General features: G+C 37.8%; 3 protein-coding genes across 4 annotated transcripts; all 3 read left to right on the forward strand.

The window, feature by feature from the left end:
- Positions 1-1,957: 1,957 nt before the first annotated feature.
- Positions 1,958-6,697, forward strand: BHLH121 (basic helix-loop-helix (bHLH) DNA-binding superfamily protein). 2 transcript variants are annotated; one of them, XR_016300702.1, is made up of 6 exons: positions 1,958-2,279; positions 2,737-2,858; positions 3,167-3,294; positions 3,429-3,923; positions 4,293-5,901; positions 6,480-6,697. XR_016300702.1 is itself a non-coding variant. In XM_089623254.1 (5 exons), exons 1-5 carry the CDS (start codon positions 2,209-2,211, stop codon positions 4,446-4,448), a joined length of 972 nt encoding a protein of 323 aa, XP_089479380.1. In that variant the 5' UTR covers positions 1,958-2,208; the 3' UTR covers positions 4,449-6,697. The 2 variants fall into 2 exon arrangements, 1 of the variants encoding a protein (XP_089479380.1); XM_089623254.1 differs by having other exon boundaries at positions 4,293-6,697.
- Positions 6,698-10,986: 4,289 nt separating this feature from the next.
- On the forward strand, positions 10,987-14,054 carry TIM (triosephosphate isomerase). The gene is made up of 9 exons (XM_089622919.1): positions 10,987-11,303; positions 11,963-11,989; positions 12,130-12,199; positions 12,442-12,565; positions 12,843-12,927; positions 13,011-13,143; positions 13,242-13,415; positions 13,511-13,593; positions 13,678-14,054. The coding sequence occupies exons 1-9, from the start codon at positions 11,121-11,123 to the stop codon at positions 13,732-13,734; spliced, it is 936 nt and encodes a 311-aa protein (XP_089479045.1). The 5' UTR covers positions 10,987-11,120; the 3' UTR covers positions 13,735-14,054.
- LOC149389706 (uncharacterized) lies at positions 14,051-14,830 on the forward strand. The gene is made up of 2 exons (XM_089622920.1): positions 14,051-14,174; positions 14,280-14,830. The coding sequence occupies exon 2, from the start codon at positions 14,296-14,298 to the stop codon at positions 14,731-14,733; it is 438 nt and encodes a 145-aa protein (XP_089479046.1). The 5' UTR covers positions 14,051-14,174; positions 14,280-14,295; the 3' UTR covers positions 14,734-14,830.
- Positions 14,831-19,624: the final 4,794 nt, after the last annotated feature.

Raw genomic sequence — 19,624 nt, forward strand, 5'->3', positions numbered from 1 at the left:
GTCTCGGCCATGAAGGTCGCCGATAGTTTTATGCCGAAAGTCTCGGCCATGAAGTTCGCCGATGGTCTAACGCCGATTGTTTTGTTTCGATAGTCTTTTCCACCGATAGTTCAAAGATTCTTGTCTTTGCCGATAGTCTTACTTTGCCGAAGATTTTAGGACGCCGATAGTTTGGTCTTGAACTTCGCCGATAGTTTGGTCTTGAACTTCGCCGATAGTCTTACTTTTCCAAAAGCTTTATGTCGCCGATAGTTTGATCTCGAACATTGCCGATGGTATGGCCGCCGATAGTTCAAGGATTCTTCCCTTTGCCGATTCCTGTCGTTTTTGCTCTCGGGGTATCATTTTTATCTTGTGAAAATGACGGCATAACACCAAACAAACAGATGATTATTCTAATCTTTCTTCACATTATACCAAACAACTTTTTAAAAAAATTTATAATTCATCACTTTCCATTTTTTTTCTTTTCTTCCACTTAATTTATCCACCAATTTTTATCTCCTTCCTACCAAACAAAACCTAGAGCGTTTCATCAAAACAAAACTATATAAACAGATTGTATTACAACTTACTACTTAATTTATTGGTATAAGAGTATTAATTATTTACAATAATTGATTATTATATTTAAGATTTAGGAATTATTCCTAAACTATGACCTGCTTAATACTTGACCAAAATCCAATAAGTCGAAATTAATCCAAATGTATGACTTTTATATATGTGTGAGTACAAAAATACCCTTAATGAAATATCATTTTATTTTCATTTGTATTAATTTGTTGTTTACTAAATGGTCACAAAAGCAAAGTTAGAGGTCATTTGTCGTTTGTTATGTGAAGTTAAAAAAAAACTTGGAAAATTTGGAAATCTGAAAAGAAAAAAAAATTGGTTTGAAAAATTTGGAAATTTGTTTGAAGATTTATTGACATTTTATCTTAGATTTATTGATATTTCGTCTTTTATTGACATGAATGTCAATAAATCTTCAAACGATTCTGAAAAATTCTTTGAACATTGATTGACATCGTTGTCGATAAATTTTATGCATGTCAATAAATCTTCAACATAACAAATTCTTTGAAGATTTATTGACATCCAGAAAATTTATTGACATCGATGTCCATATATATTCAAAGAATTTTTCAAAATCGTTTGAAGAATTTTTGACATTGATGTCAATAAAAAGACAAAATGTCAATATATCTTCAAAAGAATTTTCCGATTCTTAAAACCAATTTGTTTTTTTTCCCAAATTATTAGATATATACGAGGCTTTAGATGGAGTGGAATCGTGAAACACATTGATATGAACATAAATATATATATATATATATATATATATATATATATATATATCTCTCTCTCTCTCTCTCTCTCTCTCTCTCTCTCTCTCTCTCTCTCTCTCTCTCTCTCTCTCTCTTCTTCGCCTCCACGTCAATTCCTCTTCTTCTCCGTCATGATTTTTTCGATTTCTTCTTCTACTTCTTCTTCTTCTTCTTATTATTATTATTATTATGTTCTTCTCTACAAAAAAATGACAAAGAAACACCAAAATTCAAACTCAAACTCTAAAGTTAAAGCAATCACAAATAAATTTAAATCATCGCCGGTAAATGGAGAGAGGCTCGAAATGAGATTGATTTTGGATGTGTAGTTGTTGATTTTCGTTTGATTTGCTTGAATTTTTTTATTTTTTAGATTTTTCAGATTTAAAAAAAAAATCGTAATATCAACAATGTTAATAAATCAAATAGATTATTGACGATCATGGAAATAAATTAGACAGACGAAGTATAAAAAAAGAATCATATTTTATTGAAGGTATTTTTGTACCAATAATAATGAAAAATTATATTTTTGGATTAATTTTAACATATTGAATTTTGATTAAAAAAAATACGTAGGAATATTTAACTCAGAATAATCCCTGAGATTTATACTTTAAGGTGACCTGACAGTGTGAAACCCATATGTAATTTACCAGTGATCCGGTCCAAATCCAACTAACCGGTTTATGCCTTCGCTTTTCTGGAGTGGTGGAATAATACAGGATAAGCTTCTTTATTTTATTTGTTCTGGGCTCGTCAGAGCTTGCAAAAATCTTAAAGCCATCAAAGGGAAGAAGAAGAAAGAAATTAAAAAAAAAAAAAAAAAAAAAAAAAAACAAACAAACCACCCTTGACAACCCTTAACATTTTGAAAATGAAAAAGCTAGATCAAGAAGGCTTTGTTCAAATTCCCAAACCTCCAAGTCGATCTCAGCCTAGTTCGAGGTTTGTTCGCTTTAATTTTTCCCTGATTATGGATTTCCTCTCTGGTTTTGTTGATCATTAGATTAGTATATTGTTCGCTTAATTTTGAGGTCTGATAATGGAGGTGCAAGTAATCGAGTAAGGTTCTTTTCTTATTTTAATGTAACGAGTCTGTGAAATTGGCATGTTAGCGTGATGTTAGCAGATGCGTTCGAAGGAAATGGTGGGAAAAGTTAGAAAGTGCGCGTTGGAATTTTGAGCTGACTTATTCTAGTTTACATTTTCCATTAGACAATTGATGTCACTGGTAATGAAGCTTGGATTGCCAATGTGTATTGTTTAGTTTGAATGTGATATCGGTGCAACCAAAGATTAGCAACGTTGAAATTTCTACTATTAGATAGAATAGCATGACTGTTTGGATACTTGATTAAAGTCCCTCTGATTCATGTTTTTTTTATTCATGGGCTAATTGCAGCCATGGGCCCGAAGGGGAAAGCAAGGATTGCATAGCTGTGAGGAAGAGCCAGAAGGCTGACAGAGAGAAGATGAGGCGGGATCGACTGAATGAACAGTTTATCGAGCTTGGAAGTGTCTTAGGTATTTGATCTTTCTTTGATGGTTAACTTGTAGATGAAGACTGCAATCGTTTTTTACCTTCTCAATTTTTTGTTTCCCAAGAAAGAAGTGTCCTTTAATCACACAATCTGTAAGTTTTATTAGGCTTTGAGGTTAGTTCTGGAAATTTGGCCAGAATTTGTATACATAACAATATTACTCGAAAATAAGTTTTTGTTTTTTTAATTTTTTTTTTCCAGATATACATTGAATTCAACTCTTTTATGATGCATAGGCATAGATATCATTGATAATAGTGTACGTGTTTCCCATGCTACAATAAATTGCAGATCCAGACAGACCAAAAAATGACAAAGCAACGATATTAAGCGATACTATCCAATTGCTGAAGGAGTTAGCATCGCAGGTTAACAAACTCAAAGCTGAGTACTCTACGCTGAATGAAGAATCTCGCGAGGTGATCTTTAATTTCATTTATCATTCATTACCAATACTGGTAAAGCCACATGTACTCCGTAGTGAAAGTGAAGATTTAATGACTTTAATGTTTACTGATTGAATTCTTGTATATATGATATATATTTGCGACAGTTGACACAAGAGAAGAATGATCTCAGAGAAGAGAAAGCCTCTCTCAAATCCGACATCGAGAGCCTCAACGGGCAGTACCAACAACGGGCGAGAACGATGTATCCGTGGCCAATGGATCATTCAGTGATGATGGCCCCACCATCGTACCCGTATCCCGTTCCAATGCCGATGCCCACGGGACCTATACCTATGCACCCACACATGCAACCATACCCGTTCTACGGGAACCAAAATCCGGGGGTCATTCCTAACCCGTGCTCGACTTATGTTCCATACATGCCTCCGGGTACGATGGTTGACCATCACTCTCAACAGCACACGTCTCCGACGATGCAGCCGGCGATCAGGCCAAGTGCCTCAGCTTCAGTCTCGGGCAAGAAGCAAGAATCCGGAAACAAGTCTGCGGGAGAGAATAGCAAGGTCGAGAAAAGCGAGGGTTCGAATGATGTTGCGACAAACTTGGAGTTGAAGACTCCTGGGTCGGCCACGGATCAGGTCCGTCACTTTACTAAAGCATTATATTTTGTTTCAGACAAGGGTTATAAAGTCTCCGACTTTTCGAATTCAGGATAATATTTTTTTCATTATAAAAACTTGTCGAAAACCAGCGACGTTACGGCTACTTTGGGTTTTTTGTTCCTGAATTTTTGTTAAATTTCCAAGGAAAACCAGCAGAATTTACGGAAAACCGACGAAATTTTGGAAAACAAAAATCGGCATTATAAAATTTCCGTAAAAATGGATTCGTCGGCCAAACATTGGCAACTGGCATTGTAATCCTTGGTTTGAGGGAGTGAATGGATAGATATAATTTTTTATATGATGGTCATCATGTTTTTTTTGTTTTTTATTTTTTGGATGCAGGATATATCTTCGGGACATGGACCATCTCAAAGTTCTGCGAGAAATGAAAAGGGCATCAGCGAAAGAAGTTCTTCGAGTAGGTGCTCTTCCCCTCGTAGTGTACAGGATAGCTCGTCTAATAGCATAACCAGCAGCACAAAGGCTGGTGACTCATAGATAACGGACAAAAGAACAAAACTGAACAGGTCATTTTTCTTTAACTGCAATATATTGGTCATCCTGCTAGTATAATGTAATTCCGTTCTGCTCAATGCGATATATTGTTTGATTTCATGATAGCCCTAATGTTGCCTGTTTAGCTTCCCACACTAAAGTTGAAAGACTCAAATCACTTTTAGAAAATACAAACTTTAGGATGAATACTTTGACCATTATTGATTTATATTGGTTTCATTTTCTCGCGGCCATCTCACATTATTTTCAAGGAATAACTGCAATAGAGATGTAGATATATAAAATTACTAGCAACAAGGAAAGGAAGTAAGCAAGAAATGTGGCAAGATATATTTGCTCAAACTGATTATGAGGTGTATCATTGTGGCTGTTTTCGATATCACAATATTTTAATCAGGAATTATTGTCACCAGCTGTTAATTATCTATAATTTTGTTGGTCCTTGTAAAGAAGAAAAAAGGTAATACGTTTTATATGTCCACTGCTTAATGTATGTAAATTAAGGTAAAACAAACTATATTATGCATTTCTTCATGTTGGGTTGTTATATTTCATTATTTTAGTTCCAATGAGAGTAAACTTTTCTTGAACTGATTAGAAGTGCAATACATTAGAGGGTATTGTAAGGTATCCATAAAAAAGAGAGAAAAAAAAAAGAGAAGAAGAATAATAAGAAAAATCTGGTGAGAACTGGATAAAGTGTGGTCGCTTGTGAAAGTTCTAGGGACCATAAGTAATAATGGAACAAGTTGTAGAAACTTCCAAAGTACTTAAATGTGGAGAAAGACATGAATAGGGTATTGGAAGAGTAGTTTATTTATCTTGGGAACAACTCGAACTTTAGACCACAATTAAAAAAAAAAAAAAAAAAAAAAAAAAAAACTGATAAAGCTTCAGATTATTGATGTGTAAGAGCAATGCTTAGAGCACGAGTAGATTTTATGTCCTATGTAGAGTATATAGTAATCTAGTTCATGTTTTGGAGGAGCAATTCTTTGTCTCGTGACCTATTTAGACTTGAAGAATTATTGTGTAACTATTGTATCTCTGTTTGTTTCTCTGCTTGACCAATGGTTTATATGTCTTGTGTTGTGACCCACAAGACCTGAAGACTTATTGTGCAACTATTGTAGCTCTGTTTATTGCTCTGCTTGACCAAAGTTTGACATAAGGCTGTCAGAGGTATTTTTAGGTTAGTTATTTGTGATGCTCTTGGCGGGAAGCCTGAAATTCTATATAAAGTGGCAAGTCGTTTATGAATATGCCACTGCCTTTTGGAGTGACTCAAAAGGTGCAAAAGGAAGAACAAAAGAGGTGAATCTACTCTCTGTTTTGAACTATAACTGACTAGGACTATGGCTCAGAGATTCATCTTTTAAGGCTGTGTTTTTTGCATGAATGAAGATACATATGAAGGGAAAGTTCTAATTGTTTGGTAAGGAGTCTTTTTCAAACTCTATACATATTTGGAGACTATTTCATCCTCTATAACCAAGCATAGTACGATGATAGTTGGTGTATAGTTTCAACCAATTATTAATCTCTAAACTTAAAGAAATAGAAAGGGTAAAGTCTAAAGATTGGTGAGCCATGGTAGATTGTGTATTTCGGAAAAGAATTAGGTAACACCAACCACTCATTTAGGTCAAATAAATCTACCAAATATGTTCATTGGATACATTACTCGTCTCTCTTATATTCCTTCCCTTCACTTACCAAACAAAACATTTATCCCTATTGTTTCATATTCAAGAGGATTAACATGTCACAATTAACTCTCTGAAACGTAATTGATAAAGATGGTCAATATTAGGGCAAAAAACGACATAATAACGCAACCAATAATCTATCAAATCTTTGCATATATGGGTACACTATTGAGTATTGACATACACAGCCTTTGACCACATATCTGCTAGAAGTTTCGAACCACTTCATCCACATCCAATTCCAACCCTATTTTTAAATGTAAAATATTTAGTATTTGTTTTTTAATCTTAAAGTACGTGGCAGAATGAGAGAGACCCGCAACTATTACCTTTGTCTGGTACACGACGACGCTTGGGCAGCGAAATACTTTAGTGTGTTCTCGTTGAACGACAGCGACACCTTTACAACTGTGAGCGACCCGGATAGCTTTGTTTATTTATCACATTTCAATCAATTACAGAAAATCTAAAATCCAAAGCGCATTTGAGGCGCGTCAAATGCACGTATAAATAAAAAAAGAACCCTTCTACCATATAATTAACTTCCATTAAAATTAGGTAGCAAATTACTTTAGTAAAGACTACCTCTAGAATTAGTGCTTGTGCGAGTATTTAAAATTCCAGTTAATGCATATATGCTAATGGTAATACTTCCATTGCACACAAGATATTAAGCCCCTACGAATGTCGTAACAAAAATAGTGTTACTCGAATGGATTGTCGTCGGTCGTCTTTTAGGGCTCTTCATGCTTCGATGTGACTTTAATCAGCAAAGTATCTCTAATCTCGAAAGGTGGGCAATGCGACAAAGTTTTTGCTCCAAAAGTGGAAGTGGATATGCAGTGGAAAGCGTACCTCGAGAGAGTGGCGGCGGTGACAAATTTAGAGGAAGGTTGTGCGTGTCATAATTTCAGCTTCTCGTGGGAGCGCAAAAATACCCTTAATGAAATATCATTTTATTTTCTTTTGTATTAATTTTGTTGTTTACTAAATGGTCACAAAAGCAAAGTTAGAGATCATTTGTCGTTTGTTATGTGAAGTTAAAAAAAAAAACTTGGAAAATTTGGAAATCTGAAAATCTGAAAAGAAAAAAAAAATTGGTTTGAAAAATTTGGAAATTTGTTTGAAGATTTATTGACATTTTGTCTTAGATTTATTGATATTTCGTCTTTTATTGATATGAATGTCAATAAATCTTCAAACGATTCTGAAAAATTCTTTGAACATTGATTGACATCGTTGTCAATAATTTTATGCATGTCAATAAATCCGCAACAGAACAAATTCTTTGAAGATTTATTGACATCCAGAAAATTTATTGACATCGATGTCCATATATATTCAAAGAGTTTTTCAAAATCGTTTGAAGAATTTTTGACATTGATGTCAGTAAAAAGACAAAATGTCAATAAATCTTCAAACGAATTTTCCGATTCTTAAAACCAATTTGTTTTTTTTCCCCAAATTATTAGATATATACGAGGCTTTAGATGGAGTGGAATCGTGAAACACATTGATATGAACATAAATCTCTCTCTCTCTCTCTCTCTCTCTCTCTCTCTCTCTCTCTCTCTCTCTCTCTCCACGTCAATTCCTCTTCTTCTCCGTCATGATTTTTTCGATTTCTTCTTCTTCTTCTTCTTCTTCTTCTTATTATTATTATTATTATTATTATTATTATTATTATTATTATTATTATGTTCTTCTCTACAAAAAAAAATGACAAAGAAACACCAAATTCAAACTCAAACTCTAAAGTTAAAGCAATCACAAATAAATTTAAATCATCGCCGGTAAATGAAGAAAGGCTCGAAACGAGATTGATTTTGGATGTGTAGTTGTTGATTTTCGTTTGGTTTGCTTGAATTTTTTTATTTTATTTTTTTTAGATTTTTCAGATTTAAAAAAAATCGTAATATCAACAATGTTAATAAATCAAATAGATTATTGACGATCATGTAAATAAATTAGACAGACGAAATATAAAAAAAGAATCATATTTTATATATGTGTGAGTACAAAAATACCCTTAACAACAGCGAAATATAATCTTGAAAGGTGGGCAATGCGACAAAGTTTTTGCTCCAAAAGTGGAAGTGGATATGCAGTGGAAACCATATCTCGAGAGAGTGGCGGCGGTGACAAATTTAGAGGATGGTTGTGTATGTCATAGTTTCAGCTTCTCGTGGGAGCTCAAAGATGGCCACCACCATTCTTCGAGAGTTTTTTGTTCATGGCCTTTTTTATGAGGGTCGATATTTTCATTTTGGTTAATCTACAGGTGGTGGACTCTGTTGGAGCTGCTGATTTTTTGCAATGATTTGAGTGGGATTCACTCAGCTGAATAGAGTAATTCTTGAGTATTATTATTCTTTGCAAAAAGAGGTATAATATCGACTATAAGTTTTCCAAAATCGGAGCTATAATGAATGAAAAAATGATGCTCAAAATATTCTTAAAGAAACACATTAATTGTGTAAACACACTAGTTGTGTGTGACAAGTGAAATGCAAGAGTCTCACATGAAGTGATAATGAAAAAAATAAGTGATCTTATATAGCTAATTTGTGCAAAAATGATTTGGATTCCCAAGGGCGACCCAGTTTTGCAGAGGGGCAAGGGCTTGGGGAAGCCCAAGTCCACAACGCGTCGCCCGGTCGGTCGTGCCAGGCTTTGGCTTGCTTGGGGTAAACCTTATTCTTTTTTTTTTTCTTTTTTTTTGCAAAATTCACTTCTTAAAGGCTTTTATTCCGTAAATAAATCTTTAGTTATTTGGAAATTAAATTAAATTCGTTTGTAACTGAATATATTAATGGAACCGTTTTACAGTGAATTAGAAAAACGTATTTGAACGTTTGCTTGATGTTATCAGCCGAGTTAAGAGCATTAATGGGACGGTTTTTTGTTGTTCAAATGCTTGTAAAAATCATGAGACCTTGAGAGATACTAGAGGCCTCTAGCTCTCTTTCAGAAACAGCTCAAATCGAATTCTCTCTTCTTTCTTCTCCTCCAAAATTTTCTTTGTTTTCTTTGTGTCGGTAGTTTGGTTCTATTGCAGGTTTGGTTCACCGGAGAAGTACCGTTGGTGTAAAGTTCTTCTCGACGTTATTGTATCGTGGGAGACTTATCGTTCATCAACTCCAACACCCGTGGGAGGACGATATAAGCTTTAAGGAAACCGCCGAACGGTCCTCAATGTCCTTCTTTTTTCTTTCCTTCCATTTTCAGGTTTAAGGTTTATGTTTATTATTTTATTTTATTTGTTGTTCTCTTTCTCTCCGGTTTCTAGGATAAAATCATAATATATTTTTTCCCTTATGTTTATATTATTTCCGTGCAAGCTTTCTTTATTCCCGCTTTATAAATATTATTCTTGTAAAGTTTCTAACAGACTCTGTTTTGTTGTACATGTCGGAGTGCCTTTATTTTATTTTTCGCTTACATTTTACTATTAAGATGAAATCTAACTAGAGGTTGATTATTTGACATATATGGTCTAAAGGCAAACTCTTGTAAGTTTTTCTAACACGATGCACGAACCTTCTACTTGGTCACTAGCAAAGTTATAAATGTCACTGATTTCCGTCGAAATGACTACAAAATTATATTTTTCAGTGGTTATTGGGCATCAAAATGTGATTTTTTTTTTTTTTTTTTGTATGTTTGGTAAAATTTTGATGGAAATCACTTTCTACTATGCTTTTCAATACGATGACATACAATTTTTTTTTTCTTCATAAAAATAAAATTTTTCATCAATTTTATTTTAATGATAAAATGATTATTGTAAGTAAAGATGGAATGAGTTTTTTTTTTTTTTTTTAATAAGCTCAGACAAACTTTTTTTTTTGGGGGTGGGGATTAGGGTACTCGGCGACTGGTCCTCTTCTTTTTCATGGTCCTTAATTTTTTGACAAGGTCACATGAGCGACATCTTTGGTCGAAGCTTTTCGGGGCTTGGTGTTGGGTTGGAGATTGTCGCCAAGAGTCTTTGTGTGATGTTTGGAGGTAGTGTTGTAGCTCTCAGAGGTGCCGTGGGGGGTTTGCGCGACTCTCAATCTTAGCTCCATGTTGTGGCTAGGAGGATGGCCACCACCACTCTCCGAGATCTATCGTTTGTGTTATTTCGGATGGGGTTGACACTCTTTTTTGTTCATCTTGAAATGCCTTTTTATTTTTCTTTTGTTTACTGTGTGATTAATTCTAGTTTGTGTTTTATTTTTTCTTTTATGTTATTATCATTGGGTAGTAGTTTTATAGAAGGTAGATTATTTGTATTTCAGTGTCTTATTAAAGGCGGATTGCTATAAGTTTTTCTTTACATGATTGACGATCTTGCTAAGTTGGGTGCAAAGTTGAAAATCTGTAAAAATTAAGTTTTTTTGGTGAATACCACCATGGGTAAGACGGATTTTATTTTTGTTTTGTGAAAGAATTTTGTTGGAAATTCGTGAAAAGTCATTTTTTTCGTGATGTTATAAACGACACATCGTTTTCGGAGAAAATCCAACGAAACAACATGGAAAAACGTTTTTCATGACTTCGTCGGCTGTTTTCCCGGCAAAAATGACACCGCCGGCGAAAATTGGAGAATTTCGGCGACATTTAAATCCTTGGCCGTAAAACTAACAAAAAAGAAAAGAATTAAAACCAATTATTCCCTTCCATAATTCCAATAAGGCAATAACCGAGCGTGTCTAGATACGCGCGCTGCAAAAGAGCGTATAGTGACGATCCTTTAATGCTAAATTTTATTTAATTTTTATTTTGCTAACATGCGCTTGCCATAAAAACCCCCACCGAAACATACCACAAGGAAAAAGATAAAAAAAAAATTAACAGTTTTATTTCTGTGAGCGAGTCTCAATCTCATAATCACAAGACCAGAACCCTCGAAAGAAGAAGAAGAAGAAGGTTTAGAGAGAAGCACTCATCAGTGTCATTCATGGCGGTGGCTCCCACATCTCTCTCGTACTGCTCCAACTTCACCGGACTCCGCCGCAACTCTTGCCCCAAGCTCGACACCTCCGCCGCACACTCGCTCTTCCAACACATCAACTCGCATCTCCGCTCTTCTTCCTCTCGCAAGCCCTCCAGACCCGTCGTCGCCATGGCCGGAACTGGAAAGGTCTCTCTCTCTATCGAACTGCTTTCTGCTCTGTTTGTTGAAAATCGTTGAATGAGCGAAACTAAAAACAGCCCAATCTTTGTTTGTTCGTTTTTTCCTCCTACGAATGTGCGTGTTTGCTCTTTTGTTTCGGAAGAAAATGTGGTGAACGAGATAAAACTGGATTCTTTGCTTATTCCACTAGCTCACAAGCTATTAAGCATTCACTGAAATTAATAGATACGGTCTATAGGAGTAATATAACTAGATGAATAATATTGAAGAGAATAGAGTCGTATTTTTAACGCCTACGCTACACTAGGGTTACAAGGGTGAAACAGTAAAAATATAAATTGGTGTTCTGATATTTTGATCTTGGCTAAGGAAATTATTGTTTGTTCTAATTGTTTAAAGTTCATAACCATCGCTGTTTCCTTGTAATCAAGTACTTGCAAGTTGCAATTTTACTCTGCTTTGATTGTACTATTGCGGATTCTTATGTGGTTAAGCAGTGATGAAATCGAGAACTCATTTCTGTGTATTGATGTGCCATAACACGGCCATTGTCTACAACTATTTCTATGGGCTTTTATCACGATTCAAGAGTATGTAAAGTTGAATATGATGGTCATCATATTTCTGGCTTCTGATTGATATTCCGTATTATTTTTTTGTTGCAGTTTTTCGTCGGTGGAAACTGGAAGTGTGTAAGTATTATCCCATCAATACATTGATATTTGAACATACTTTGTCACTCAATAACAACAATGAGAACTTGTAATTTTATTCTATTCAAGTTTTTACCTGTAACATTGACATTTTCATGGGTTCAATGACTTCTATTTAGAATGGTACAAAAGAGTCCATCAACAAGCTTGTCTCTGACTTGAATTCCGTGAAACTGGAGGAAGATGTCGGTACGCTTTTCGCCTGATCTACTCTTTTTTATTAGTAATAATATGTATCTTGAGAATAGAAGTGTAACGACTCAATGAAAGTTTTGGTAGATATTTTAGTTGCCAATCTGCTATGCAGATCCCATTCCGTGTAGTAGAAATTTGCTGGATGTGATATTAAAAATATTAATAAAATCATGATTTACTGTAACAGTTTGCAGTTAGTTAATTACCCTTTGTTTGGATATAAAAATGAAATGCAGATGTTGTTGTAGCGCCACCGTTTGTGTACCTTGACCTGGTGAAGAGCTCGTTAACGGACAGGATAGAGATTTCTTCTCAGAACTCTTGGGTTGGGAAAGGTGGGGCTTTTACCGGAGAAATCAGGTTTGTTAACTCACTCTATGATTATGGGTTTCCAATGTTGTATGTAGAGTTGTCAAAAGGGCGAGCCGGGCCGCCCCCTAGTCAACATGCCCGGCCGAGCCGGGCTTGGTCCCGGGTCAACCCTACTGACACCATTAGTTGCACGCTAATCTGCATTTTTTTTTCTGTTTGGTATTATATATATGTCTGATGAACACTATCTCTCATGACAGTTAGTCATTCCCATATCTATTTGTATTACTTTTAGTTAACTCATAGTTGTGTATTTGTATTACAGTGTGGAACAACTGAAGGATATTGGCTGCAAATGGGTCATTCTCGGGCATTCTGAGAGGCGACACGTCATCGGCGAAGATGATGAGGTGGATAATTGTAAACTGAGCGATTCATACTGGCCATTGATGTGTGTTCTCATCTTAACTAATAAAACCTTCATCACTTACAGTTCATAGGAAAGAAAGCAGCTTATGCCTTGAGCGAGGGACTCAAAGTAATCGCTTGCATCGGTGAACTTTTGGAAGACAGAGAGGCCGGGAAAACCTTTGACGTCTGTTTCAAGCAGTTGAAGGCTTATGCAGGCAATTTCTTTTTTTCCCTTGAGTTCTCAACTAATAGATATCTTTTTTTCCAGACATAATAAGCTAATTTTTTTTTTTTTTTCATAAATATTTTGCAGATGCAGTGCCTAGCTGGGATGACATAGTTATTGCGTATGAGCCAGTATGGGCTATCGGAACGGGTAAAGTTGCTTCACCACAACAAGCTCAAGAAGTTCACGCCGCGCTTCGTGAGTGGCTCAAGAATAACGTTTCCGCCGATGTTGCGTCGAAAACAAGAATCATTTACGGAGGTACTTTTCTTCTGCCCATGCACATGATAATGATATGATGATGCAAATTCACCTCTCTTTTCTTTTCGTGAGTGTAACAAAACCATTTTTTTCAGGTTCTGTCAACGGTGCCAACTGCGCTGAGCTGTCAAAGCAAGAGGACATTGATGGCTTTCTCGTTGGTGGGGCTTCTCTAAAGGTATAATACAATAGCTGGCGACTTCAAACTAACAAAAATACGGTTTTTTTCATGGTTAAAGATTGATTTTTCGTATTATTCCAGGGTCCCGAGTTTGCCACCATTGTCAACTCTGTAACATCTAAGAAAGTCGCCGCTTGATATCGTTATCCCATAAGTGCTACAAAAATAAGGGCAGAAGCTCCAATCCTGGAAATCCATTTTCAAGCGAAGTATGAGAGATGTATAAGTCGATTTCTGTTACCCTGGATTTTTTTTTAATCGTCTTGAAGTAATATATTTTTCGTGGAATATCTTTAGAAGAGGCATAAAAGATTTAATTTTTCCCAAAACAAGTCTTTATCTCATAAAATTGGGAATGCTATTTTCAACCCTTATAACAATGTTCTATATATCAATAAGCAAAAGCCATAATGTGGTTTCACACAATTGGCACAAAACAACAGCTTATTCATTATTCTCTAATTTCTTCATCCAAACTCTTTTATCTCTCTGTCCACGTTCTCACTTGGTTTCCCAACTGGTTGAGTAAAGTGACTCGAAGCATATTATATCAAAGCAAAAAAGTGAAGGTTTGTCAGGTTGGTTGTTCCTCACTCAAAGCATATATACCAAAGCAAAAAAGCAATATCTTCGAACGGTATAAATAACACACATCATTTTTCTTATGTTGTAAATCAAATCAGAGAGAAACTAACAAAAATGGATTGGGTCTACCCAAAAAGAAGAGGGCCAGAATGGAAGCAGAGTTGGACAAGCCAGACTATAGGCTCGATTTCAGCGCCGCCGTTTCAATTGATTGCCATTTTTGCAATCGTCATGGCATTGCTGTGGTTCTCGCAGTACACGGGCTACAAAGCGCGGTCGGAACAAAACTCTGTGAATTTCCAAGTTGTATTGATCTTGTTGCCTTTCTTGTTGATGCTCTTCATGGCTTTGTATTCTTCGGCTCGGTGGCCGAGCTTTCAAATCGGCCGTGGGAGCCACGATCGGGCAGTGTTTCCAGCACCGGCTACGATGGGGACGGCGGCGGCAACCGGGAACTCGTCTCCGTGGGGGGTGGCAGTTTTTGTGGTGGTGCTCTTGGTTTTGCTTTCTTACCAATCCTCCTTTCACTCTAAGTGGTTGAGTTATGATTAGTAACATCATGGTTTAACTATTACTTGAGCTTATATTCTAATGTGATTAAAAAAGTTGTATTTGTTCATTTTTTATCCATTTTTTTGAAATATTGGTAATGTGTTTTATTTTTTTTATTTTTTATTTTTATTTTTAATCTTAGATTTTGATTCATACTCTACGTTCTAATAGTTGCACTAACAGAAAAAGTAACAATCAAGGGGGTCATTAATGAATAAAACACCAATAACAAAAAAATATATACATATATATTGAGGACCTGATTAATCGATAGAGATACTTATAAATTACATATATTTGAAATATGAATGCAAACTTACTAATAAATAGTCATTGTGTTTACCGACGAAAATGTCACTACTACAAATATCCTTTTTAGGTGCGTAAGGGTATTCGGTGCGACATGTCGCATCTAAATGTCGCACTTAAATGGGCATTGGGTGCAACATGTCACACATGATACCTTTCCAGAAAACCAAAAATTTCGCTTATTTTAAGTGGTATCGGGTGCGACATGTCGCACCTAAAAGTTTTAAAAAATTTAGGGGGATTTAAAATCCCTCATCTTATTTTTATTGTCCTGAATTGAAAGTTTTTTATTTTTTAGTATCCGGTGCGACATGTCGCACCCAATATGAGCAACTGGTACGACATGTCGCACTTAAAAGTATTAGGTTAAAATTATAAAACACCGCTTCTTCTTCTTCTTCTTCTTCTTCACGCCTCTCTCTCTCTCTCTCTCTCTCTCTCTCTCTCTCTCTCTCTCTATCTCTCTCTCGTCCCTCTGCCGCCGCCCGTCCTCCTCGCCACTGCCTCTCCTCCTCGCCACCGAGCCTAGGTAAGCTCTCTCACTCGGCCGATGACCTCAGCCACCTCCGCCGTCAAAGACAGGAGGGCCGACCTCTTTTGCTCTCCGCCCTCCAACAGAGCACAACGCCTCCTCCCTCGCATGTCGAGGGCGAGGCCGGAGGGGAAGAAGGGGGAGGCCGGCGAGGGAGGAAGGGGAGGAGGGGTGGCGAGGGCTGAGGCCCGGCGAGAGGGGGGGGGGGGGGGGGGGGGGGGGGGGGGGTGGGGCGGCGTACAATTTTATTTTAATTAAAATAACATATTAGGTGCGACATGTCGCACCTAATACTCGTTTTTTTTAGATTTTATAAAGTCAAATAGGTGCGGCTTCGGGTGCGACATGTCGCACCCGAAGCCTTTAGCAACGGACTTTTGGGTGTGACAATGTCGCACCTAAAGTCGCACTCGAAGAACTTCCGGGTGCGACATTTTGGGCATCGGGTGCGACAAAATGCCTATATTTGTAGTAGTGTGTCAACATAAATTTCACAAGATCATGTATTAAAAAATAGGGTCTTTTAACTATATAACCATTTGACTTATAGCGTGTATATTAGCTAACCTTTTGTAAATTTTATGTAAATAGCAACCTCCACTTATTTACGGCACTCAAAAAGACAAAAAAAACCCAAAATAGACGGGAATATTTTTGGGTATTTTTGTATTTTTAAGTGCCGTGAATAAGTTGAGGTGGCTATTTACAACAAAATTACAAAATATTTGTGATTTAGCAATTCTTAGACTTTCGGTGGCTTATTTGGCTAATTTTTTTTTTTTGTAAAAAATATATATTACATACTATCATCGATCGTTTTCGAAAAACTCGAAACATTAAATTCGTTGCGACTTGCAACGAATTTCGGATAAAAAAGTCTAATGGGACGGGTCACAAAAAAGCCCATCAAAGTCCAAAGGAGTACAAAGCCCTTCCGAAACGAGCATAAGTCGAGCCCACGCTTGCATGCGTTGCAACTGCGCACGCCAGTGGCTTCGCGCGTTACGCAAAGAGCGCGCAACGCGCAAGGCATGCACGTGATGCTCTGGCGCAAGCAGCATTCCGTGTCGCGAGCGCCACATGAAGATCTACGTGCTCTCCTTGCTTTGTGAGCGCTCACGCGTCGCGCGACCAACTTGGGGTGTCACGCCCGTACGCGGAAGAAGCGCACGAGTGCCTTCGCTCAAGAGGCCATTTTCAGCCTTCATCTTCACTATAAATACCCATCTCCTCAGAATGATAAATGTACATTTTTCTTAACAAATTCTATCCGAGAAACTAAGTACCCCAATAGGTAGCCAACGTCGTGATGATGAAAAAGCCTAACGGGAAGTGACGCATTCGCATAGATTACAAAAATCTTAACAAATTCTTCCATAAGGACTGATTCCTTCTCCCGAGCATCGAACACTTGGTCGATGCCACGGCCGATCATGAACTACTCAGCTTCATGGATGCATATTCGGGCTACAACCAAATTCGCATGCATGAGCCGATCAAATTAAGACGACCTTCATCAGTGATTGTGGTCTCTATTATTACAAGGTCATGCCTTTTGGCCTTAACAACGCAGGAGCCACCTATCAACGACTGGTCAACCGCATCTTCGTCAAAAAAATTGGCAAGACAATAGAGGTGTACGTGGACGACATTCTCGTTAAGAGCCTATATGCTATCAATCACGTAGACAACCTAAGGGAGATGTTCACAATCCTCCGCCACTATAAAATGAAGCTTAACCACAACAAGTGTGTTTTCGGGGTCGAGTCGGGGGAATTCCTCGGCTACATAGTCAAATGACTTGGGATAGAAGCGAACCCCGAAAAAATCAAGGCACTCTTTGGTATGAAGTCTCCAAGACAAGTCAAAGAAGTGCAAAGCCTGACTGGCCAAATTGCTGCTCTGACACGCTTTGTGTCAAAAGCAATCGACAAGTGTCAACTGTTCTTCAAAACTCTAAAGAAGACGAACGGCTTTGAGTGGACCGAAGATTGTGAGAAAGCCCTTCCAAGAGATGAAGTCATACTTCAGATCTCCACCATTCCTATTCAAACCAAAAGAAAGCAAGATGCTCTACATCTACCTCGCCGTCTCACAAAGAGCAGTAAGCGTCGTTCTGATATCTGTGAAGAAGATACGGTCCAGTGACCAATCTACTACGTACGTGAGCAAAGCCTTACTGATGCTTAAACACGCTACACCAAAATCGATAAACTATCTCTGGCTCTCGTGATGGCAGCACATAAGCTGCGCCCCTACTTCCAAGCTCATTCTATCGTGGTCCGATGTGAGCACGTGATTGGTAAAGCTCTTCAAAAGGGACTGTCGTCTTGCATGGCGATCTAATCCCAAGAATTGAGCGAGTGCTGGATCGAGTTCCGCCCAAGGACGGCCACCAAGGGTCAAGCCCTAGCCGACTTTGTTGCAGAATTCTCCTACATTCTCGTCATGGGAAGAGAGGAATAGAAAGTGACCAACGACGTGTTGGTTAGAAAAAAGAAGAATTGCGCGTAGACGGAGTATCCAACGCTCGGGGGGCTGGCGCCGCCATCATACTAACTAATCCTGATTGGGAAAAGTTATGGTACGACCTCAATTACGGATTCTATGCCTCCAACAATGAGGCCGAATATGAAGTCCTCATTGTTGGGCTAGAGTTAGCACAAACACTCAAAGCCGAAAACCTGCGAATACACTGCAACTCCAGTTGATCGTCAACCTAGTAAAAGACGACTATGCGGTCAATGAGACAAACATGATCACCTACTTGGCAAAGAAGAACTCAAAACTCGATGCATTCTTTTGGTTTGAGATCCTCCAGATCCCGAGAGAACAAAACTCCGAGGCTGACACTCTCGCTCGCCTCGGGTCCGGCATCGAAGAAGAAGGGTTGGGGACTATCCCAATGGAATCATTATCTCGACCATCTGTCTCACGAGACAAAGTCTGGGTAATCAAAGATGCGCCTCAGCTGACGAGAGCCCCAGCATCCAATTACCGCTTAGAGATGATAAGGCCTTGCACCTCAAGTTGGACTTTATCGACGAAAAAAGGTCTGAGACCCTTATTCGCCTCATTGCGCAAAAGCGCAGAGTCGAAAAGTATTACAACAAGAGGTAAAGCTTCACCGTTGGAAGTCTTATGCTCATAAGAGTGTTTCAAAATACCCAAGTACAAGGCGCCGACGTCCTTGGCTAAAATTGGGATGGACCCTACAGGTTCCACCAAGTGGTCCACAACAGATGATAATACATCGAATACACAGATAGGACCCCGATCCGTCACCCTTAGAATGTGGAGCACTTGAGGTAGTACTCCTACAGGTTCCACCAAGTGGTCCACAACAGATGATAATACATCGAATACACATATTGGACCCCGATCCGTCACCCTTAGAATGTGGAGCACTTGAGGTAGTACTACCAGTAGCTGACACCCCCCCTCCCCCCACCACCCAATTTTATTGCTTTGTTTTTCAAAATTCAATAAGGCCTATGAGCCAATGTTTAAGGATTTTTAAAATTTTTGCAATATCTATAAAAGTAAAAGGTTTTCCATTTGAAAAATCTACTTTATCAATGTTTTAAGTAATCAAGATAACGTTTGTAAACTAAAAAACTTGGGGGTTAGTAGCATATGTATCATATAAAGTGATCATCAAGAAAGCACGCTCCAACAAAACAAAAACACCAACAGCGTCTCTAGAAGACTTGACAAATGACATGGTCGATCAAGAACTCAAGTCTCAACCCGAACATAAACGAGGATGAATTGGGCTACAAGATGGTTTGATGCCAAAAGGCTACATCCCTAAAGCCACCATACACGGTGTAGACCCATAAGTCGTCCATAATGATGCATTCAAGCTGCCCCTAACGGCGTACCATAAGCCGTCACTAAAGACTCATCTAAGACATCCCTTGAGTCGCACCAAAGCCGTTATACTTGGCACACTCTAAAGACGTTACAAACGACTCACCATAAGCCGTCACTAACGACGCACCAAAGCCATCTCCCACGACGCACCTAAGTCGCCGTACTTGGCGTGCC

This window comes from Urtica dioica, chromosome 8, assembly GCF_054948205.1.
Source record: "Urtica dioica subsp. dioica isolate 48M chromosome 8, U.dioica_male_clone48M_v1_H2, whole genome shotgun sequence".
NCBI lineage: Eukaryota > Viridiplantae > Streptophyta > Magnoliopsida > Rosales > Urticaceae > Urtica > Urtica dioica.

What these genes read in the sequence shown, in the direction of transcription:
- LOC149389706 (XM_089622920.1), top strand. Translation starts at nt 14,296, where the DNA reads ATGGATTGGGTCTACCCAAAAAGAAGAGGGCCAGAATGGAAGCAGAGT.
- TIM (XM_089622919.1), top strand. Translation starts at nt 11,121, where the DNA reads ATGGCGGTGGCTCCCACATCTCTCTCGTACTGCTCCAACTTCACCGGA. An exon ending in TCATCGGCGAAGATGATGAG is followed by an intron (nt 12,928 to 13,010) that starts GTGGATAATTGT and finishes CATCACTTACAG; the next exon opens with TTCATAGGAAAGAAAGCAGC. An exon ending in TTGGTGGGGCTTCTCTAAAG is followed by an intron (nt 13,594 to 13,677) that starts GTATAATACAAT and finishes GTATTATTCCAG; the next exon opens with GGTCCCGAGTTTGCCACCAT.
- BHLH121 (XM_089623254.1), top strand. Translation starts at nt 2,209, where the DNA reads ATGAAAAAGCTAGATCAAGAAGGCTTTGTTCAAATTCCCAAACCTCCA. An exon ending in CGATCTCAGCCTAGTTCGAG is followed by an intron (nt 2,280 to 2,736) that starts GTTTGTTCGCTT and finishes GGCTAATTGCAG; the next exon opens with CCATGGGCCCGAAGGGGAAA. An exon ending in CTGGGTCGGCCACGGATCAG is followed by an intron (nt 3,924 to 4,292) that starts GTCCGTCACTTT and finishes TTTTGGATGCAG; the next exon opens with GATATATCTTCGGGACATGG.